This window comes from Xiphophorus maculatus, chromosome 18 (assembly GCF_002775205.1).
Source record: "Xiphophorus maculatus strain JP 163 A chromosome 18, X_maculatus-5.0-male, whole genome shotgun sequence".
Taxonomy (NCBI): Eukaryota; Metazoa; Chordata; class Actinopteri; order Cyprinodontiformes; family Poeciliidae; genus Xiphophorus; species Xiphophorus maculatus.
The window spans coordinates 32,293,011-32,311,705 of NC_036460.1; the positions used below are offsets into that span (position 1 = coordinate 32,293,011).

Genomic DNA, 18,695 nt, shown 5'->3' on the forward strand with positions numbered 1-18,695 from the left:
AAACCACCTCCATTCATGCGAGCCGAGCGGCTGTACCATGCTACTCCAGTCTGGTGGCTACAAATAGCTCCACATACAGCCATGTGTTCTTGGTTGGAAAATGGCAAATCAACTTTTTTCTTCAGAAGATTTTCTAGACTGCAAATGTCAACAACAATACAAAAAAGAATCAGAGGTCCAGATTCTTGGTGTGGTTTGGCAGTGTTTTAAGACAGAATTTAGTTTCTAATTTAACACATTTGAAATACTAATGCATTCAGCAAGAATATCCTAACTGTTTGGAAAAGAAAAAAAACAACAAGCATATCAGAGCACAAATAACAGAATATTTAGACATGACTTTGAGCATTTTAAACCAGCAGCTGGGTGCTCCTAGCCAGAAGGATAGCAACATTGTTTAATTTGTGTCTGACAGTGTGACCACTTCAGTCCAGGACTCACCAGAGAAACAGAGCAGCCTCACAGGAGCATGACCACATTCTGACCCAGAACACTCTTAAAACTGGAGAGGACACAAAATTAAAATGACACAAGAGCTTATACTGCTGGGAGAGATTGACGGTTTATTAACATGTTTAGTTTATTGAACCATCTTCCAGAAACATGTCCTTTGATGTGGTGGTACTCTACAGAACAATTTGTGCTGCAGCCAATCTGCTCTTTGAGCAGCTCAAACCTATTATGTGGGCTTTACTGTCAATATTGTGCAGATTCTGTCTTGCTGCTGTATTTTGATGTGAAAGAAAGTCATGAGAAGATGGGGATGAGTCTACTGGCCAGTCACTAGAATTTGATTTTCTTTTACCTGATTGATTCTGAAAATGAAAAGATGTTGCATGTTTGAACAACTATTCCTTCTGGCTTTTGATGAAGTGCATTTGGAATAATCTTTCCCCTTACTTTTTTAATGACGAGAAACCATTGCAACAAGATTATTATTTTATTTTTTTTTACAATTGGGAATAATCTTGTCACACTAATCAATTAATCAAATAATCACAAGGAAAATTAAAATGTGCTCGATAATTCTGATGATTAATATTTTTTGATGAGCAATTTTAATTAAAGTATCTTCCAGTTACTGTGTTTAGTGTTCTTATCTAAATCTATGTGTATCAGTCTTTTAGAGAGTGAACTTGCATTATTATGCCATTATCTATATATTACTTGAAAATTGCCTCAAAATAATATTTTTGTTAATGGCAATAATTTTGGGACAATTTATTGTCTATCAAAATGTATTATTGTGACGGTCCTCACTGGGAGTAGTTGATGGGCATCTCAAAAGCTCACATTATACCTGAACTCTGACCCCAAATTCCAGAGGCGGTGAAAAGGTTTCATGGATGCAGAGAGAATGAAGAAGATGAACGTATCTCATCCATCATTTAAATTGGACAACAAACATATCTCTGACTCTGACTTTGTAACAAAGAGGTTTATAGAGGGGCAGCAAAAGCAAATGAGGTGGCTTAGCAGAGCTGTTAACAACAGATGATGTCATTCATTGCATGTTACTGTGGAACAAACCCGATTCCAGAGGAATGTAGCAGGGGGCATATTGGCTTATTTTAGGAGGGGGAAGGGATAGGGGCAGGTTAAACTAGCTTTTACTTGAGTATAAATACATAAACAAACCTTTATGTAACCTTTCAAATAAAATAACCGTTTGTTAGTACAAAATAAACAATAAGCATGTAAACAGTAACATGTATAAAAAATGCAGTAATTATACCCAAATTTGCATTAACATTAGCTCATATGTTGCAGGATTCTAAGAATGTATTGTTTCCTATCTCTGAAGTCTATTTTTAAAAATGTAAAATCAATCTACTCAAGAGTAGCAATAATAATATTCCTTTAGTACAGTGGTTCTTAACCTTTTTTGAGGTACCGAACCCATCAGTTTCATATGCGCATTCACCGAACCCTTCTTTAGTGATAAATAAAATTATTTTTTTCCAAATTCAAGACATAGGTATATGTTTTTTTGCTGGTGCACAAAATGAGCCGTGCATGAACGTCACCTTTGCTCAAAGAACAAAACCATGAACTCACAGCAAGTTACAGTATGACTTCATTCTGGCCCCCAAAAAATATTTTGGCCCCATAAAAGAATTTCAGCCCCCAAAATATGTTTTTACTATTTTACTAATTAAAAATAAATTTGGATTTTTTCAAAGAATTAAACATTTTTTAATAACTTATTTTTTTTATTTATTTTAAATTTAATTTGTTTTTTGTCGTTTTGAATCCACAAAATACTTTTTTGGGGCCAGAATAAAGTATTGCACAAATGACATACCTGCAAATCAGTGTCACTTCTGCTGTTGTCTTTGGGAGACCAGTTCAGATAGGCGTGGCTTCACTTTGGCAAGTGCATCTTCAGAGCAAAGTCTGTTCATTTTCTTCTTTTTTTGCACGACATATTTAGTATGGATTAAAATATTAAGAAAGAAACCATGCAACGTACAACTACGACAGCCGCTGATACTGCGTGCACTAAATTCCCCGCAGCACTGATTGGCTGAGCAATGTAACATGATCCTCTGCAGCAAGTGATGGCCAAGCGGGGCGTGTCATCACGACTGTACACAAGTGTGTCTTTACCTCCACGGCAGAGGCTCCGCTGAACCCCTGAGACCGACTCATCGAACCCCTGGGGTTCGATCGAACCCAGGTTAAGAACCACTGCTTTAGTAAAATAAAAAAGTACAGTGCAGTAAAACTGCTCTTATAAGTACCATTTTCCCCAAAAAAAGTTACTCAAGTAAATGTAACCAGTACTACCCACTTTTGAACATACTGTAGATAACAACAATACTAGTAGCCGGTACTTGTTAATAAGCTTAACGTGATATATTGGCATTAGTCATCATTTAGTCATCATTTAACTAACTTTACCTGCATTAAACAACATTACTCGACTCACTCTGTTAGCTTGGGGGAAACAGAAAGTTGGTAACTCTGAGGTAAAAAAACAAACAGCTTCCAGTAAAGGGGGGGCAGTTGTGTGGGCAGTTGTGAGACTGTCATACAACAAGTCTTCAAAGTTCCCCTCAAACTTACTGCTTCTTCCAGGTCAGGCATCACCATCTATAACTCTGAAGATACTTAATGATATAAATTATGGCATTTAATTTACCTTTTGGAATAAAGTACATTTGAACTGAATCAATAAATATTGCTACGACATAAAATGTGTTCTGAACTTCAACTGCATCTAGATAATTTTAAAGTGCAATATTAATGACTATTTCTATAGTGAAATTTAAAGTATGCATGAAAAATTCTCTAATTTTAAACTTCTGTTCTTGAATTGGAGAAACACTCAAGAATTCCAAAGTGCTTGTACTATAAGAGGGATTATTTGTTTGGAAACACAGATTATTTGTTTGTTGCAACTTGACTTGTATATCCAACAAGTCAAGTTGCAGACACATGTGCAACTTGACATGAAGCCTAGGCGCAAATTCAAACTGGAAGACTCTTTATAGCCCCACCTGCATCATCCAATTGGCGCGTCCCGCTCATCGCCGCCGACCTATCAATGCTGGACCAAGCCATGTCACGTCCAATCACCGACCAAGGCCCAGTTGATAAGGACCTCCATCCATGGCATCTTCCGCTTTCCAGCTGCGCTCAACCCTCCTCCACCCCTTCTCCACCTCCACTCTTCAGGCTCGCATCCTTCACCAACCTCCACCACCAGTGTCGGGCCCCGGGGGATGACATTCCTAACCTACATCAGGAATGCTCATCCGAGCTTATTGCAATTCACAGCTCGATGTCCTCAGCCGGGGCCCGAGCGCCAAAGAACTTTAAATTCATGCATGTCAATAAACCTTTTTAATTGCTGTTTTTTCCGTCTGAGTCTCTCCAGATTGAATTGTCAGCGTACGACAACTGTTTATCACAATGATAAAATAAGTTATTCTACCAAATTGACATTATTGAATGATATGTGTCTTAATGGCCCATAAGTATTAAAGGCCGTTGAGTTGATAATGAAAAAAATGGCCCAACCATCTCTGACATTGGTTACTAGCGATATTAAAGTAATTTGTTCACAGTAAGGTCATCAGCTCTCAATGAGAAGAGAGGTGACCTGTGCCTCCAGGGAATTGTATATTATTGTATTAGCCTAAATGTAAATAGTTTAAATAGTTAGAATAATGTGTTCTTGTCTGCGTTCTGAATGCGACACGCACTTTAGAGTAGATGATGAGGCAACATGACGTCGACTGATAATCTCTTTATAAAGTATCTATGCAAACAATAAATTCTATTCTATTCTAAATGCGAAATCAAAATGGTTTTTATGTCCAGTCTTGCTGTCAGATTTAATTTTGTATATATATGTAGCTGAGATTTTCACCGTAATCATAACACAGGTAAGATCCCCCTCAGGTATTATGAAGGGGTAAGGAGAGCATAATCCTATGCTCAACAGAAAATGAATAAATAAAAATTTCAGGCTTTCAAAAGGAAAAACAAAAAAAAATTCAGAAAAGTTTAGTTTGGAGAACATAAAAGCTGATTTGGATTTATTTCTTATCTCTTTCGTCCCCCTGTTCCTTCACCTGTCTGTCTCAATTCTTCTTGTTCTCCTCCTCCGTCTCAGGGGTGTGGAGCCCTACGACCCCTCCACCACAGTGCTGGTCCAGAGACATGAGCCACAAGGCGTCTCCACCATACTAAGTAGCACCGATTTCTTCCAGAGCGAACAGAACCGGAAAGTGATCCTGGAGCAGGTGGACAGCTTCCAGCTGAGAGACAAGTACATGTTCGCTACAACCACACGGGTAAGTGGGAGGAGCCTAGCGCCCCGCCCACAAAACTCTGACATGCCTCCGTCATGTTTCCATTAACTGTCAGGCAATCTGAGAGGTAATTTAAAAAGATCTTTTACATCAAAGACTGTCAGTGTGTCGCTAGAAAAAAAATTCCAAGTGCTAAAATTGAAAAATATGAAAGGCGAGAATGGACATTTTCCGCATATTGATTTTCCCAGGGATTTTCTTGAGATAAGTTGTCCTTCAGATGCATGCCTTTGTGGATGGAATCAGGTTTAACACACACACAAGCACCCACACCAATCTGGTGATCTTGAGAAAATCATATGCAGAGAACATCCAATCTTTTTTTAATGTCACTGAATATTACTGTTTGCTGTGAGCTCTGAGAGATACTGTCTGTTTGTGTCCTGCTTACTGTAGACATAAGATTCACTTCTACATGGCTTTAGCTTGGACAACTTTGGTATTTCCATATTATCTGATACACTGTGATATGTATCTCATGTATTTCAGCCACAAAAAATGTAGAGTTCTGTAATAACGTATTTTCTTTCACATTTCTACTGAAAGTCTGTGAAACGGCTTTCAGTGGAAAAAGCACCAATATGTCAGTTTTCTCAGCTGCTCTTAAATGATTTTAGACCAGAACCTGATATGTTGCTTTCTGAGATCTTTCTATTGTTTTGACAAAAAGAAAAATTAAATGTGTGTGTATATACTGTATATATATACAGTCATATGAAAAAGTTTGGGCACCCCTATTAATCTTAATTATATTTATCTCTAAATATTTGCATGTATGTAACAGCTATTTCAGTTTGATACAACAAATAACTTATAGACACAGTAATATTTCAGTATTGAAATGAGGTTTATTAGACTAAAAGTAAATGTGCAGTACACATTAAAACAAAATTTGACAGGTGCAAAAAAATATGGGCACCTCAGCAGGAAAGAGACATTAATATTTAGTAGATCCTCCTTTTGCAAAAATAACAGCCTCTAGTCGCTTCTTGTAGCTTTTAATGAGTTCCTGGATCCTGGATGAAGGGATTTTTGACTATTCCTCTTTGCAAAACAATTCCAGTTCAGTTGAGTTTGATGGTTGCCGAGAATGGACAGCCTGCTTCAAATCATCCCACAGATGTTCAATGATATTCAGTTCTGGGAACTGGGATGGCCATTCCAGAACATTGTAATTGTTCCTCTGCATGAATGCCTGAGTAGATTTGGAGCGGTGTTTTGGATCATTGTCTTGCTGAAATATCCATGACCGGCGTAACTTCAACTTCGTAACTGATTCTTGAACATTATTCGCAAGAATCTGCTGATATTGTGTGGAATCCATGCGACCCTCAACTTTAACAAGATTCCCAGTTCCGGTGTTGGCCACGCAGCCCCAAAGCATGATGGAACGAACCTCCACCAAATCTTACAGTGGGTAGCAAGTGTTTTTCTTGGAATGTGGTGTGCTTGCAGAAAAGGCTTCTGTCGTATCACTCTCCCAAACAGCTTCTCCTTATGCAAAGTGCGCTGAATTGTTAAACGATGCACAGTGACACCATCTGCAGCAAGATGCTGCTGCAGGTCTTTGGAGGTAGTCTGTGGGTTGTCCTTCACTGTTCTCACCATTCTTCTTCTCTGCCTTTCTGATATTTTTCTTGGCCTGCCACTTCTGGGTTTAACAAGAACTGTCCCTGTGGTCTTCCATTTCCTTACTATGTTCCTCACAGTGGAAACTGACAGTTTAAATCTCTGAGATAACTTTTTGTATCCTTCTCCTGAACAATTATGTTGAACAATCTTTGTTTTCAGATCATTTGATAGTTGTTTTGAGGTCCCCATGATGCCACTCTTCAGAGGGGAGTCAGATTGGAGAACAACTTGCAACTGGCCACCTTAAATACCTTTTCTCATGATTGGCTGCACCTGGCTATGAAGTTCAAAGCTTTATGAGGTTACCAAACTAATTTTGTGTTTCAGTAAGCCAGTGAAAAGTAGTTAGGAGTATTCAAATCAATAAAATGATTAAGGTGCCCATATTTTTGCACCTGTCAAATTTTGTTTTAATGTGTACTGCACATTTACTTTTAGTCTAATAAACCTCATTTCAATACTGAAATATTACTGTCTATAAGTTATTGGTTGTATCAAACTGAAATAGCTGTTGCATACATGCAAATATTTAGAGATAAATATAATTAAGATTAATAGGGGTGCCCAAACTTTTTCATATGACTGTATATATATAGAGAGTTAGGGTTTTATATATATATATGTTGGGTCTTTTTCCTATATACCTAATAAGGTGGCCGATCAATGTGCATTGTTAACAACAGCGTAGACATTCAATCTTCCTTTATTTTGACATCATTGACTGGCTGACCTTGTCGATTACTTGGTTAATGGACAAGATCTTGGTTAGATCGGACTGGATTGCATCAATCCTGCCCGGCCCTTCTATCCAGCACCGGTGTCTTTCTTGTCTTCATTGGTCATCAGCTGCAGAGAAAACAGTTCTTTTTATCCCTTCTCTTTGACATGATTGGAATAATGGAATCCTACTGGTGCCTCTGGCAAACCCAAGATGCTTTAGCTAATTGAAGAGCCAGTAAGAGAGACATTTGTCTCTCAGGAATTGACTGCTAATTGAACCTGGAACATCTCTGCCTTTGTTCTCATGATGGAGGAACATTGAAGATAACTGGCTGTAATGGAAGTCCTGATGACACTCAGCGGTCTGGCCCTCTGTAGCAATCTGCAGATTGTTTGCAAAGACAAACAGATCAAGAGCAAACAGGAAGTGGTGATTGGAGTAGAATTTATTCCCCCCTTCAAAGCTCTGCATGCTTTTATAGAGGCTTCTAAAACATGGCCTTACTGTCAGATTGTTGTGTACAGCTATGTGACTACATTGGCGGTCGTACCCAGGCAGAGGAAGTAGAAGCACTGTGTGTTTCCTAACAAACAGTTGTAGCAATATTCTAGTAGGCAAACTGTCATCAACTTTGATCAACCCACCTCTGCGTTTCCCCCAGAAAACTTAATAAGCCTCTGGTGATCAGAGCGCCATGACGGTCCACCAGGGCCAACCGTGTTTTTGTATTTAAAAATGTTAAGTTGACAGAAAATGTAAAAATATATACTTTGAACTTACTATCATGTATGAGTCTGAACAAGTTTTCTTAGTAGTTATTACATGACAGTAATTATTCTTTCTCATGTCAGATGAAATGAAAAGCAAAATAAAAAGTTAAATTAACCAACAAAGGAATAAAAAACACAGCTTCTCAAAACGGGTATTTGAGCATTTACAAACAGGTTGGATATAACTGTACACGTCTATTCAGCAAGGCGCACGGCAGGTTCCAGAAAATCATGAGTCCAACAACCCCTCTGACCAGTCTAAGTCCTTAGTAAAGTTAATGAAAGGACTCCATGTCCTCCCAAAAATATATTGCAACTTTATAAAATAATATGGATTTCCATTTCTCCCAAAGAGTTGAAAGCCCTTATATGAGAGACTGCTGGTGTAAATTGATGCAGATTTGTTTAGAGCTCAAAAGGATCCCTGATGCTAAAACTTTGCAGCAAGAGCAGACAGCAGTTAGAGACGGCAGTTGGACTGAGACATTTCCAGGTGGGAACCCAACTACCTTTACAATAAAGCTCAACTACACAAGGGAAAGGTAGTCATTTTTTTTTAGCCATACACAATATATTGGTACTAGCATTGGTATCAATCTGATAAATAAAAACTTAAAGTTTTATTGCAATATTTTGTGGTATTATTGTGATAACACTAAAAGTGATGATAAGAACTATTTATTACTGTTCCATATATTTTTTAGGTAACTGTCTTGCTCTCACTGCATGACACAGCAATGATAACTCCAGAAACACAAACACTGCTCTTGACAAACATTCTCATTTGTAATGTGTTTAAGGATAGCAGCCACATAAAGAAATGTAATTTTAGTTCATTGATGTACTAAACTGCTGTCATTGAACAAACAGTGGAGGAAATAGTAAAACTCACTATCTCAACAATGCAGGCATCATTAACTGGAATTTATCATTGCAATGATGATTAAAAATTCTTATCATAAGAAATTTATCACGATAAATAAACAATACAATAAATGCCCACCCTTAAACAATATAGATGTTGTTGCCAATAGAGAATAGAATAAAACTTAATTCATTGCCAACTTGAAAATTATTATGTCGTGCATGAGCATATGTCTGAACTGTCATTGAATAACACGTCTCTTTCTGGTTGCGGAACGAAATTCCAGCCCAAAATTTTCATATTGGAGCATACTTGGTGGTTTCAAAATGGAGGCCAAAATCCAGCACCTTTGTCTTATTTTATTAAACTCTTTAAAAAATAATTATTGAATCTGAATTGTAGCAAATTAGTCAGGTTCTTATGAAAATGTATTTTTCTCTTGCCACACCACTACAATATATCAGCTTTTAATAGACGAAATTCAGTTTCTAAAATATCAGTAGATAACTTGGGTTTAGAAGTTGCGCTCTCTTTTTTTCAGTGAAAGGAAGATTTTTGGATTTGTGTTGGGTGATTTAGTTGAAAGTTCCTGATATCAGCCCCTGTATGGAGGAGTCTCTTTCTGTCTCTTTCTCTGTCTCTATGACCTTCCCAGAGATTGCTGAGCAGCCATAACTCATCATCTGTTCAGCTCTGGGTCTCCTACAACCGCCAGCCGATGAAAGCTGCCCAGTTCATGACCCGGCATCCAATCACAGTGAGTTTTAAAATGAACAGGGTTGCTCCTGTTTCTAAAAAATCAGACAGAGATGCAACTATGGGACAATTGTTGCAGGTATAGATCAAGTTCAGCTTAAACATCACTGTGTTGGTGTGCTAGGCAGTGATGTTCACTGTGCTTTGAGTGTGTGTGTGAGATGTGACTCTGTGGTCTGAACTCTAAGTGACCTGCTGCTTCCCTCGCCCTTCCAACAGGAGTACTACATTGCAGATGCATCAGAGGACCAGGTGTTTGTTTGTGTGAACCACACAAACAATGCCACACACCTGTACATCTCAGACACACAGGGCCTGTCCTTCTCTCTGTCACTTGAGAATGTGCTGTACTACAGTCCTGGGGGCTCAGGCAGCAACACACTTATCCGGTACTGCAAACACACACACACACACACGCACGCACACACACACACACACACACACACACACACACACATACTGGTTTTGGTGGATTAGAGGGACACTTTTTTCAAACCAGTTTTTTGCAACACTAAACAGTCACCCCTTTCCACTTGTGCTAGGAAGACCTACTAAGTTGTCAAAAATCTTGTTTGAGTTACACAACATAGATCTCACTTGAAAATTTAGATACACACATCAGAACTCAAAATACAAGAACCTGACCCAATGCTGTATTAAAAGGACAAACGATAATGAGGTGCTTGGCTCCGCCCATGACACCAACAGTAATTGTCAGGGCCAACTTTATTTATCAGGACCACGGCATACACAAACATGAAATGTATTTGTATTAAGTCCAAACATGGAAATATGGAATATAACTACGCAGAAAGTGGACTGCATTTACAGCACCTTCTGCTCTAAGAACTAGAGCAACAATTCTATTTGTGAACATAAAGGAAAATCTGTGAATGCCAAAATTAAATGAATTACAGGTCTATTGTTAAATCAAAAAGATAAAACAAATTGTGTGAACAAGATGAACTTACTCATAGTATCAGTAGAAATACTGGATTAATTTATTGAAAGTACTTTCAATGTTACACCCTGATTTCTCACAAAATCTCTTATGTTTTGGATATCACAACTAGCTAGAGCAGGATCCTCAGCCTTTTTGCATTGCTGGCATTCTATCATAGTGGCCAGTTGTCCTTTCTTGATGTGTTAACCAAAGTGCCTCATGACTGCAGCAACCTCTACGGGAGACCATGGATGCTTTTTTGCTCTCCTAGCACTTTCCAGAGATGCTAGAAAAAAGACAAATAATTCATTATTAAAAACCAACTCCAATTGTTAATTTTTCTTTGTTATAAATTATGTAATGCCTGTTTATTCCCCTTTTCAAATGAGCATTCATAAAGAACTTACATTAGTGGGACAAGCTACAGAAATGAGCATGTAGGTTGCACCGATGAAAATTAATTTCTGCAAATGCCAAACAGCTTATACTGCTGTTAACACTTGGTATGGTTGCTTGGTATGTATGACTGATTATTTGACTGAATTCTGGAAAAACAAATATTTTTCATAATCTAAAATTGCATTTGTTTGACAAACAGGCCTCAGCAGCTGGTGAAGAACCATCCAAAGCCAAAAGACTTGTTCTTCCTTCTCATGCTGGTTCCTAGTCTTTTTTCCAGTGAAAGAGATCCCACTCAGAACCATCTCACTGATTCCGCCAAAATACATTTCTGTACAGGTGCAGCATCAGCAAAGGCCCATTGATTGATATCTCTGATTTCCTTAAACCAGAGATTAACCAAATTTAACATCTTAAATTTGGTGAATATCTTAAAATTAACCAAATTTAAAGATATATTCCAATTACTTTGCTTATTACAGTTTTGTGGTGCTTTGCTACTTTGAAAAAATATAACTATGTGAATGTATTTCAGATTAAGATTGGCATAGAGAAAGTAGTATAAACAGTCCCATTACTCATCACTAAATTAGATTTTCTAGCATCTGAACATTGACTATGTGAAAGTTTATCATTTTAATACAAGGTACAGTTTTATATGGTATGTGCATGGTAATTTAAGCCAGATGACATATTGGATCATGTCTGCTCAAAATATTATGCATAAAGAAGAAAATGGTCATCCTATTGCCTTTCAGTGGCGTGGATCATTACTTTTGACCATGCTTCAGTTGTGCTTTTGAGCTTAAGTAGATTGGTGTTTCTTGACTTGTGTAGGTGTGGTGACTTACCAGAATTTTTATTTGTGTTCATTTTCTGCGGGGCTCTATGTCCTTCCGTTTTAGTTTTCTGTTGAGTTCTTTCCCCTTACCATCTCTGTGTTTACTTTGTGCTGAAAAGAAGAACATATAAAAAAATAATGGTCTGGATGAGCATTTATTTGTTGTAGGTAGGTTCCTTAAACTGTGAAGTCCAAAACACTCCTTTATGGGGTTAATCAACTGAAAAGTAAAGAACACTCGCTTAATGTACAGTAAGTCTGTTCCCAATGTAGAAAACAGTCCTCCTAATTCCTGCACATTACATGTTGAATATTACACAGGACCTGTGTGTCTGTGCACTTCTACATGTAACTTTCATTCTTTTGTACTTGCAATTTCAAAACTCAGTCCTCCTGATATCACCACCTTACATGATGACTATTACACAAGACCTGTGCGTTTGAACAGTAGTTAATATAATTTTAATGACTTCATTTTAGAAAATAAGTTGGTCGTTGGAGACCAATAGTACCTCTGGAGGGTTGGTTAAACAGGATCTGCATGCATCCAGGTCACCAGCCTGATATAGTTCATTTTTGAAAATCTGAAATGTAAAGACCACTCACTAATTGTGAGTTTGTTCCCAATGTAGAAAACAGTCCTCCTTATTCCGGGACCTTACATTTGAGTATTACACAGGACCTGTGTGTATGGGCGTTTCTACATGTCACTTTCATTCTTATGTACTTGTAATTTCAAACCTCTGTCCTCCCTTTTTAGGCAGCTTACATATCAAGTATTACACAAGACCTATGTGTTTGAACAGCACTTAATATCGTTTCAATTACTTTATTTTAGAAAATAAGTTGGTCGTTGGAGACCAAAATTACCTCTGCAGGGTTGGTTGAACAGGTTCTGCATGCATCTACCTCACCAGCCTGACACAGCTCCTCTTTGGAAATCTGAAAAGTAAAGAACACTCACTGAATGTGAGTTTGTTCCCAATGTAGAAAACAGTCCTCACTATTCCAGCACATTACATGTTGAGTATTACACAGGACCTCTGTGTATGGGTGTTTTCACATGTAAGTTTTATTCTTATGTACTTGTAATTTCAAATCTCTGTCCTCCCTTTTTAGGCAACTTACATATCAAGTATTACACAAGACCTATGGGTTTGCACAGAACTTAATATTGTTTAAATGACTTTATTTTAGAAAATAAGTTGGTTGTTGGAGACCAAAATTACCTCTGGAGGGTTGGTTGAACAGGATCTGTACGCATCCACATGACCAGCCTGACACGGTTCTTCTATGGAAATCTGAAATGTAAAGAACACTTGCTGAATGTGAGTTTGTTCCCAATGTAGAAAACAGTCCTCCTTATTCAGCCACATTACATGTTGAGTATTACACAGGACCTGTGTGTATGGGTGTTTCTACATGTCACTTTCATTCTTCTGTACTTGTCATTTCAAACCTCAGTCCTCCTTATTCTGGCACCTTACATGATGAGTATTACACAGGACCTGTGTGTATGGGCGTTTCTACATGTAACATTCATTCTTTTGTACTTGTAATTTCAAACCTCAGTCCTCCCTTTTTATGCAGCTTACATATCAAATACTAGACAACACCTGTGTGTTTGAACAGTACTTAATATCCTTTCAATGACTTAATTTTAGAAAATAAGTTGGTTGTTGGACACCAAAATTACCTCTGGAGGGTTGGTTGAACAGGATCCGCATGCATCCACGTCACCAGCCTGACACCTTTCATCTTTGGAAATCTGAAATGTAAAGAACACTCACTGAATATGAGTTTGTTCCCAATGTAGAAAACAGTCCTCCTTATTCCAGCACATTACATGTTGAGTATTACACAGGACCTGTGTGTATGGGCACTTCTACATTTAACTTTCAGTCTTTTGTACTTGTAATTTCGAAACTAAGTCCTCCTTATTCTGGTACCTTACATGTTGAGTATTACACAGGACCTGTGTGTATGGGCGCTTCTAAATGCAACTTTCAATTCTTCTGTACTTGTAATTTCAAACCTCAGTCCTCCCGTTTTATGCAGCTTCCATGTCAAGTATTACACAAGTCCTGTGTGTTTGAACAGTACTAAATATCATTTCAATCACTTTATTTTAGAAAATATGTTGGTCGTTTCAAACCAAAATTACCTCTGGAGGGTTAGTTGAACAGGATCCGCATGCGTCCACGTCAACAGCCTGACACAGTTCATCTTTGGAAATCTGAAATGAAGGGATGTACACTGAATGAGTCCGTACTTCTAAACCTACTACTGAATGAACCTGTCCAGCTGATTGTTAACCAGAACCTTTGTGTATTGACACTGCAAAATATATCTCCTGCTATAAAATGTTCATAAATATAAGGTTAGAATAAATTAATTTACATATGACAGTTTCTAGCATTTTGGATAGCACTGAACCAAGTTGAAATATTGGTCTGATTAAGTCTTTCTCCAAAATCTGTTTTTTTAGGCACTGCTAATCACTTCTTGTTTTCAACTATAATGAAACTCTGTACTACAACATGACATATCCTTCAAAAATGTCTTCAATGCTAGTAAAATGACTTGTGATAGAATTTTCACTCTTATCAATACCTTTCTTCTCCATGGCCAGTCAGAATCACCATAAACATAAGTGATTTCTTCCCCAGGACCAATATCTTTGAGTGCAAATAAACAAAGATGAGGTCTTCCATCCACCCTTGTAACTTTCAATTTGCTGTTTGGGTTCATCTCTTCATCATTTACCAGCCTCCCCAATGATCCATCCTCTCTGGCAGCATCAACACTAAAATATTAAGTAAGCAATAAGAATAATTATACCATGCAAGGGAAAGGATTTTGCATGTTTGCATGTTGGAAGAATATTCCTCCACCAACTAAAACTACTTTTACTGATGAAGCTGAAAATGTTTACATCACTTTGTTTAAATATAAAATAAAAAACAACCTTAAAACAGTCACATACCAAAGCTGTTGTCCATTGAACTTGAAATCAAACATAAAAGCCTCGAGTGCATCATGGTAAATTTTCAATCGGTTTTCTTGTTCCTTTCTACTTATGACTTCCCCTCTGTACTCAATAAGAATCTCCTTTTTGAAAGCACCGGCAACTGTACACACCCCGACCTGTAGGTAAACATAAGGAGTAAAGTAGAATAAACTTTAAACAATGCAGATCTTTCAAACAGTAGCAAATGAGATTAACATTTTTCAAAATCACTTAATTGATCTAATTTGATGTCTTTCTGTGATTACATAAACATTTGTTTGTCAACAGAATGGTGCTTCTAAATGTCACTCATTCTTTTGTACTTGTAATTTCAAAACTCAGTCCTCCTTTACATATATATATATATATATATATATATATATATATATATGTTAATAATGTGCGGTATAAAAATAGTTTAAATGTCAAAACGCAAGATTAAAGAAAAAAGCAATCCTTCAATAAACTCTGGAATCATGTGCATAATAAAGTCACAACTCACCTTTAAATGAATTAATGTATTTTCATCAAATCCCTCTTTATCTTCACCTAAGGAGCAATAATAACTGGCATCATGTTTGGGATTTCTTTTTGCTCTCTGAGACCTTGTTGCTGACATCTCCTGCAAAGATCAGAGTAACGTGCTGTTGAGTAACAACATGACACTGTACACCAGGGGTGTCAAACTCCAGGCGTCGAGGGCCAGTGTACTGCAACTTTTAGATGTTCCTCTGGTCCAAAATACCTGAATTATATGACTGAATTAGCTTCTAAGTGCAGTCAAGTTGATGACCTGCTGATAACCACCTCATTTGATCCAGCCGTGTGGCATCACAGACACATCTAAAAGTTGCTGGACACAAGCCCTCAAGAACTTGAGTTTGACACCTCTGCTGTACACAATATGATTTGATGCTATTGTATGAGAAAATGCTGTATTGAAGTACACAGTATTACATAATTGACTTTCTATTGACAAGTTCTCAATACCTTCAAATATTAAAACATTATCTTAATACTAATGATTATTACCTAGATAATTTGTGCCTGTGAAAGAATATCACTCACTGATACACAGAAAATGACCAAATACAGTTTTGTCTAATTCTGGAGTGAGTCACCTTCCCTTTAAACTCTGGTACGCTGACTAAGATGGTTGGTAAGAACTAGCTAAACTGCAGCAAATCAGATGCTTTGGTGTATCCAAACATCAAGTAACCTACAACATTCTTCAGAATTACAATGTTACATATCATAAGAGAGTCTGTATGAGTCTTACCTCTTCCTCCAAGCAAAAGAAGTTCTATTAGCACTAATTGCTTGCACCTGGTCTTGACGGACTGTACCACGTTGATAGAGGAGGAGGGGTACAACAAAAGGAGAAATCCATTTTGTTTTGGAAGCATACAAGGTTTGATTTTTTTTCAGGAACAAGAAAATTAATTTATTTGAGTAATATTTTGTAACTTTCCTTCAATATTTCAAAGTTAAATAGTTTATCATACATTTTTATTTAATTAGGAGGCAGCAGTCAGATGGTATCTCCCACCAGCAATGTTTCATCATTTAAAAGGAAAGTCACTTCTTTTAATCATTTCTGTTCAATCAATTAATCAAGTTTACTTGTATAGCACATTTCAGCAGCAGTGCAGTTCAGTTTATATCATAAAAACAAAAACTGTTGTCTAATGACAGACACAACACCAGCAGAAAATGGTTGTCTGTTGTACCTGCCTACAGACAAATTAGACTACCTAATCTGCATGTAGGCAGAGTAGCAACATTGAGATAATGACAAAATATCAATTTTTAAAGTTTTGTGCTAACAGTAACATAAGTAATCATATTTTTGGCACTTTAAATATTATTTAAATAAATGCTTTTTATTTTTATATTTGTAATTCTGTATTACTCCATGAATAGTTATCCCTTCTTTCAAATTCAAAAATACTTTATTGATCCTAAAAGGGAAATTAAATTAAAAAAAGCTTGGGTCCTCTACCACAGGCCTTGGAGTCTGAGTGGTCTTCACGGTATATTAGCAGTTCCCAAGGGTGTGCTTCTCTGCATCATGCATTCCAATTTATTTCTAGGTATTTGTTTGAGCCACTCTTCCAGTTTAGGGGTTATCACCCTGAGGGTTTCAGTGACCACAGGCACTACTGTTGCCATCACCTTCCTCACTCTTTTAACCTCCTATCATGCATGGCGTGCATTATTAATTCGTCTTCGATATTTGGGCTGATTGGGACCTAATGATTCCAAAAACAAAGAATTATCTTTCTACATGATATGTGGACATCATTTTTTTTTTCAGAAAAATATTTATTCATTTTAAATCACCATATTTAGCGCCTTTGTAAATCTCTACAGTTGCTAACTTTTGTAAACTTACACCACAACAATAAACACTGAACATCTTGGGTCTAGCCTGTAATGTGTTATAATCTTCCACCACCACTAAGTCATAAAATAATGACCTAACATGCAGACACCAGACCCCATGTAGAGCAAAATTTAGTATTGTGGACTAGACAGCCCAAAATAAGTCATCCACTTATATGGAAAATGTTTTTCTCAGGCTCCAGGAGGATGATGCTTTTTATGAGCCTTTGGTATTTCTCTAGTTTTTTCTGTTCCTTCTGATAATTTGGGATAGCTTTATCATTACAACTGCTTTGCTCTGCTGCTCAGTGATCACCATGTCCAGTTGGTTTACTTTTCCCATTTGTCTTTCTGTATCTGGAAGTCCCACACGATCTTAGTTTGTTCATTTTCTACCACCATATGTGGCATTTTCGATTTTATCGAGGTGTGTTCAAGGTTACATTCCCTTCAGATGTTTCTTTACACTATTCCGGGTACTTGGTTGTGGCATTCCATGTATTCTTTTCATGCTACCATCTTACATCCTGGATTTAGATACTAGATTGTCTCAGGGGACTCTGCATACCATGCACCCAAGATCTTGCTTGGTATTATAGAGGGCCGCTATTGCTCTGGTGCTAGGCACCTGCTTATGTGCCACCATGAATACTACCTCTGTGCTGTGTTTCAGTCTAAGTCTTTCTGTCCATTGGTAGTATTGTTTACTCTTTGTTGTAAAACACCCTGTTGTTATGGTTGTGCATCATAACAAATAGCAAAGTATGAAAAATATTTCCAAAAATCAGTCCAAATACACAGTATCCAAAACAAGAAGGAACTGTCCAAACAAAAGCTATTTTCCCCCCAGAAAGGCAGGAATGAAAGTTTAAAAGTAAAATTATCAATGAAAGAACAGAACTACTCCAATGTGCTACAACCTGAGCAGCACAATTTTCCATGCATCATCAGCAGCTTTTGTATTCTTATATCAGTGGACTGAATTTCCTCCCTTTTCCATCTTATCATCCCAGCAGGCTATATGATAACTGTGAATGCATAGCTGTTGATTGTCTGGACCTTGTTTCTCTCATTGGACTTGCCTTACTTATTGTAGGTACAGTGGCTTGCATAAGTGTCCATAGCCCTTGAACCTTTCTATTTTGTCACATTACAACCGCAAACATATTTTTACAGAATTCTATGGGAAAGACAAACACAAAGTGGTATACATTTGTGAAGTAGAGACAAAACTATACATGATTCAAAACATTTTTTACAAATGAAAGCTGAAAAGTGCAGTGTGCAAAAGTGTTCAACCCCCTTTCCCTAAGTGCAACCAATTGCCTTCAGAAGTTGCCTGATGACTACTAATGACTAAATAGAGTCCACCTGTGTGTAATCTAATCTTAGTAAAAATTCAACTCCTCTATGACTGCCTCAAAGGTTGGTTAAGAGAATATTTAGGAGCAAACAGCATCATCAAGTCCAAGGAACACATCAGACAGGTCAGGGATAAAGTTGTGGGGAAGCTTAAAGCAGGCTTAGGCTATAAACATGTTTTCCAAGCT

At 37.3% G+C, this 18,695-nt stretch overlaps 2 protein-coding genes across 4 annotated transcripts in view; one reads left to right on the forward strand and one right to left on the reverse strand.

Moving 5' to 3' along the window:
• Positions 1–18,695, forward strand: part of sorl1 (sortilin related receptor 1) — a 194,641-nt gene that overhangs the window by 60,167 nt on the left and 115,779 nt on the right. For all 3 annotated transcript variants that reach the window (XR_002754350.1, XM_023351415.1, XM_023351416.1), the window contains exons 6-8: positions 4,625–4,805; positions 9,467–9,568; positions 9,787–9,956. Coding sequence is in view for 2 of the 3 variants with exons in the window: in XM_023351415.1 (XP_023207183.1) it covers positions 4,625–4,805; positions 9,467–9,568; positions 9,787–9,956 (453 nt within the window). In the remaining variant the exon portion in view is untranslated. The remainder of the gene's footprint in view (positions 1–4,624; positions 4,806–9,466; positions 9,569–9,786; positions 9,957–18,695) is intronic.
• LOC111611997 lies at positions 11,689–15,422 on the reverse strand. Its single transcript, XM_023351417.1, has 8 exons — positions 15,263–15,422; positions 14,737–14,897; positions 14,364–14,556; positions 13,915–13,986; positions 13,447–13,518; positions 12,980–13,051; positions 12,621–12,692; positions 11,689–11,861 (listed from the first exon to the last, which is right to left on the reverse strand). The coding sequence occupies exons 1-8, from the start codon at positions 15,377–15,379 to the stop codon at positions 11,811–11,813; spliced, it is 810 nt and encodes a 269-aa protein (XP_023207185.1). The 5' UTR covers positions 15,380–15,422; the 3' UTR covers positions 11,689–11,810.

Bases quoted from the DNA above. Each gene is read 5' to 3' on its own strand.
- LOC111611997 (XM_023351417.1), bottom strand. From the start codon at position 15,379: ATGTCAGCAACAAGGTCTCAGAGAGCAAAAAGAAATCCCAAACATGAT. The intron at 13,052-13,446 runs GTAATTTTGGTG...TTTACATTTCAG, and splicing joins GTTCAACCAACCCTCCAGAG to ATTTCCATAGAAGAACCGTG. The intron at 11,862-12,620 runs GTAATTTTGGTC...TCTTCTTTTCAG, and splicing joins GTTCAACCAACCCTGCAGAG to CACAAAGTAAACACAGAGAT.